The following is a 3,658-nucleotide window of genomic DNA, read 5'->3' as shown; positions in this document are numbered from 1 at the left end:
GGACATCATAATGATCAACGGAGACCAACTGAAACTTTCAGCACAATACCAGAGCTCCAAGTGGTGTGTTCTTTTACCCATTGCAGAAATCAGTCTCTACAAGGAGGTAGTTTTTAGCAGGATCCACATGATGTCTGTAATATGTGCTCCAGCCTACAGAGTTCTATTCATGTACCAACTGTCTACTATATAAGTTCACAGTTTGGGAACTGCAACTCTTGTATTAATAGTAAAACATTCTCAGCACCACTCACCCCTCAAAGCAGTGTGCCACTGTCAATACCCATTTTTTCCCAATGAGAACACAGCCACAAATGTGCCCACTTGGCTCGCTTTGCAGGGAGCACTGCCACGGCCATCGTCCTGGGCGACTGGTCCTGCCACCAAGGATCCTCTTGCTCATACGTGCTGCAGGGCGACGCCCACAATCTATTAAGAAAGACATAAAACATTCTGCTAATAAGTAACAACGTATTCAACACACCTCATTGTTTTTGAAAGTCCAGTACCAGCTCCAAAATTTCTTACAAGAATATGTTTGAGAATGAGGTAGTTACTAAAAAACTTAATACAAGCTAAGAAATCTTAATAATACAACATATACTTGGGCAGCCAGCATGGTATAGTAGTTAAGAGCAGTGGACCCTAATCAGGAGAACTAGGTTTGATTCCCTACTCCCCCACATGAAGCCTGCTGGGAGACCTTGGGCCAGTCACAGTTCCCTCAGAACTCTCTCAGCCCCACCTACTGCACAAGGTGACTGTTGTAGGGAGAAAAAGGAAAATAGATTGTAAACCACTTTGAGACTCCTTATGGTAGAAAAAATGGGGTATAAAAACTAACTCTTCTTCTTCTACTACTAATACTACACTCCTATTTTCTTTCCTTTTTTACTGGATTTACTCCAAAGATGTGCTTTGCAAGAGTAAGCCAAAGTCGAAATACATTAGAGAATACTTTCTTAATGCTAAATAGGTAAGAATATATGGGATTGGATCCAGCTAGGTTTTTCATCCAGTCTTGCGTAATCCTCCTCCTTATCAAAGCCCCTGTCACACATGAATGCAGGACCCAGGATCCCCAACAGCATTTTTGGTAGTCGAAGGGCACCCTCATCATCCCTATCTTTCAAAGTTTCTACTTTCATTTCTCTAAGCTTCTTCTTTTGAGAAGCATATGCAATGATTCTCCCTCTAATAAAAGCTTTACAAGCATCCCATTCAGTAGCACAAGTACTAGCTGTTCCTTTATTCATATTAAAATATTTTGCTAACTCAGCCATTTTTAAAAGTCTTATCATTAAAAAGAAAACATTAAACACCATAAGCCAGATGGTCTAACCCAGTCTGGAAACCAAAGGACTAATTATATGGGGGGCACAGTCAGAAATAACAATAACATCTGTATTACAGGTAATAATATCAGAGAAGGTGAAACAAGAGAATAATCTAACCGTTAACAATTATGATGCACAGAATAAATAAAAGTATACTCTCTGTCCATTAGATGCAATATATGCTGGGGATCAGTCAAACCTAGTTCAGCCATATAGGCTTTGAGTTTAGATCTTACCAATGAATATTCTTTGGGGTTGCTTCAATCCAAAGCTGCATCTAGCATGTCATTAAAATCTCCCCCCATCAAGTGATCTGGGTTATTTTCCTACTTCACAATTTTAGACAACCTAATAATATAGCTGCGGTGGCTCAAGTGGTTCCGGGGCCTTTCCCTGCAGAGAAAGAGGAATACTGAGAGATTCAATAGGAATAGCAAACCAGACTTTTCTTTCCTCGTGGCGAAGTGTATATAAAGTACCCCGTTTAACTCAGAATCCTGATCTCAGTCCAAACAGAAAGACTCTCTACTCATTCTCTCTAAGGTACCTTAAATCTGAATCTGCCTCCCGAATGTTTTAACTGTGAAAGGCATTCCTATCCTCTTTTGGCCAATATATCTAAAAGTATTCATTATTACCCTTCTAAAAAACTGGCACCATCCGTAACACGTGACAATGATTATTACTAGTCCTCTCCTAACCATGTTTGTGATCCCTCAATGTAGTGTCAGCATGGTTTATTTTTGTTGTTGTTCAGTCGCACAGTAGAGTCCGACTCTTCGCGACCCCATGGACCAGATCATGCCAGGCCTTCCTGTCTTCCGCCGTCCTCTGAAGTTTGCTCAATTTCATGTTCGTTGCATCTATGACACTGTCTAACCATCTCATCCTTTGCCGTCCCCGTCTTCTTTGACCTTCAATCTTTATTCTATAAATAATTCCTTGTAAATTTTTGGAGCTATTATAACAACATCAACTGATATTTTAAGTGGTAGCTCGTGAGATGCCTGCTGCAAAACGGTCCAGAGTTGTTAGAACAAGTAACGTAGTATACCGTGTTTCCCCGAAAATAAGACACCGTCTTATATTTATTTTTTCTCAAGAAGACACACTAGGGCTTATACCACAAATGCATAGAAATCCTGCTAGGGCTTATTTTTGGGGTAGGTCTTATTTTTGGGGAAACAGGGTATTTGTAACCAGTCGCAATAGCTATAATTTTAATTGCCCCCTCATGATGAAAGACCGATCTACTCAATGGAGAGTGAGAAAAAGGGTAACAAAGAAGAAGTAGTTAGAGAGCCAGGGAGAAGAGAGAGACACACACATAGATCTGGCGAAAAGCCTGGTGCAGAAGGCTGCTTCCCACTTTTAAGCATACAGAGAGTCTTTCTACCTAAACTGGGTTCAGGATAGAGGGATCTTGTTCTTTTGGCTGGGGACAGAATCTAGAGTTGTGTAGGCTGTTTGACTTGTGTTAATGACCTTGTAAAGCTCTCATCTCTTTTCCAAGTAGGGATGTGTGCAGCACTCTGGCTGTACCCCATGTCCAACGTCCAATCCTCCACTCCCTGAATAGATAGGTGGATATTTTGGAGAGTGTAATTTTTTTTTAATTGGCAAACAAATGATTCATCAGGAATATATGTCAGACGGTTGAAGAAAAAGAATACAAAAAAGCAAAGTGGGCACACTGTGTCAAGGATGGAGGTGAAGAGCATGCTAGGATTTGATTCATAATTTGTACACATGCCTCTACAGGAATAGAAGGTATGTGGGGTGGGGGGGAGGAACCTATAAGCAGGGGTCATTTCGTAGAAAAAGAGGTGCAGGAGCTCATTGGCATAACTCATTTGCCACATCCCCTGACAAAGGGCAGGCATGCAAGCATGACTGGGTTCCCTGCCTGATTTTCTCCAGGTGGCCCGCGGCCCGGAGAAGATCAGGCAGGGAACCCAGGCATGTTTAGAATGCCTTTCTCTCCCTTCCCCACGTGGGGAAGGGAAAGAAAGGCATTTAAATCCCCCCCTTCCTTGAGTTTCTCCACAAAAGCGGAGAAGCTCAGGGGAAAGGTAAAAGTAAAGGTAAAGGTTCCCTTGCTCGAAATCCAGTCGAGTCCGACTCTAGGGTTGCGGTGCTCATCTCCGTTTCCAAGTCAAAGAGCCAGCGCGGTCCGAAGTCGTTTCCGTGGTCATGTGGCTGGCATGACTAAACAACAAAGCGCATGGAACGCTGTTACCTTCCCACCAAAGTGGTACCTATTTATCTACTTGCAATTTCTTGCTTTCGAACTGCTAGGTTGGCAAGAGCTGGAACTAGAG

The 3,658-nt window shown here is 42.3% G+C and overlaps 1 protein-coding gene across 1 annotated transcript in view; it reads right to left on the bottom strand.

The window, feature by feature from the left end:
* Window positions 1-3,658, bottom strand: part of CORIN (corin, serine peptidase) — a 162,755-nt gene that overhangs the window by 12,688 nt on the left and 146,409 nt on the right. The window contains exon 17 of the mRNA XM_015412760.1: window positions 255-429. Coding sequence (XP_015268246.1) covers window positions 255-429 — 175 coding nt within the window. The remainder of the gene's footprint in view (window positions 1-254; window positions 430-3,658) is intronic.

The sequence above is a fragment of the Gekko japonicus genome, unplaced genomic scaffold, assembly GCF_001447785.1.
Source record: "Gekko japonicus isolate JY-2015 unplaced genomic scaffold, Gekko_japonicus_V1.1 scaffold682, whole genome shotgun sequence".
Lineage (NCBI taxonomy): Eukaryota > Metazoa > Chordata > Lepidosauria > Squamata > Gekkonidae > Gekko > Gekko japonicus.
This window is presented reverse-complemented; position numbering and strand designations above follow the sequence as displayed.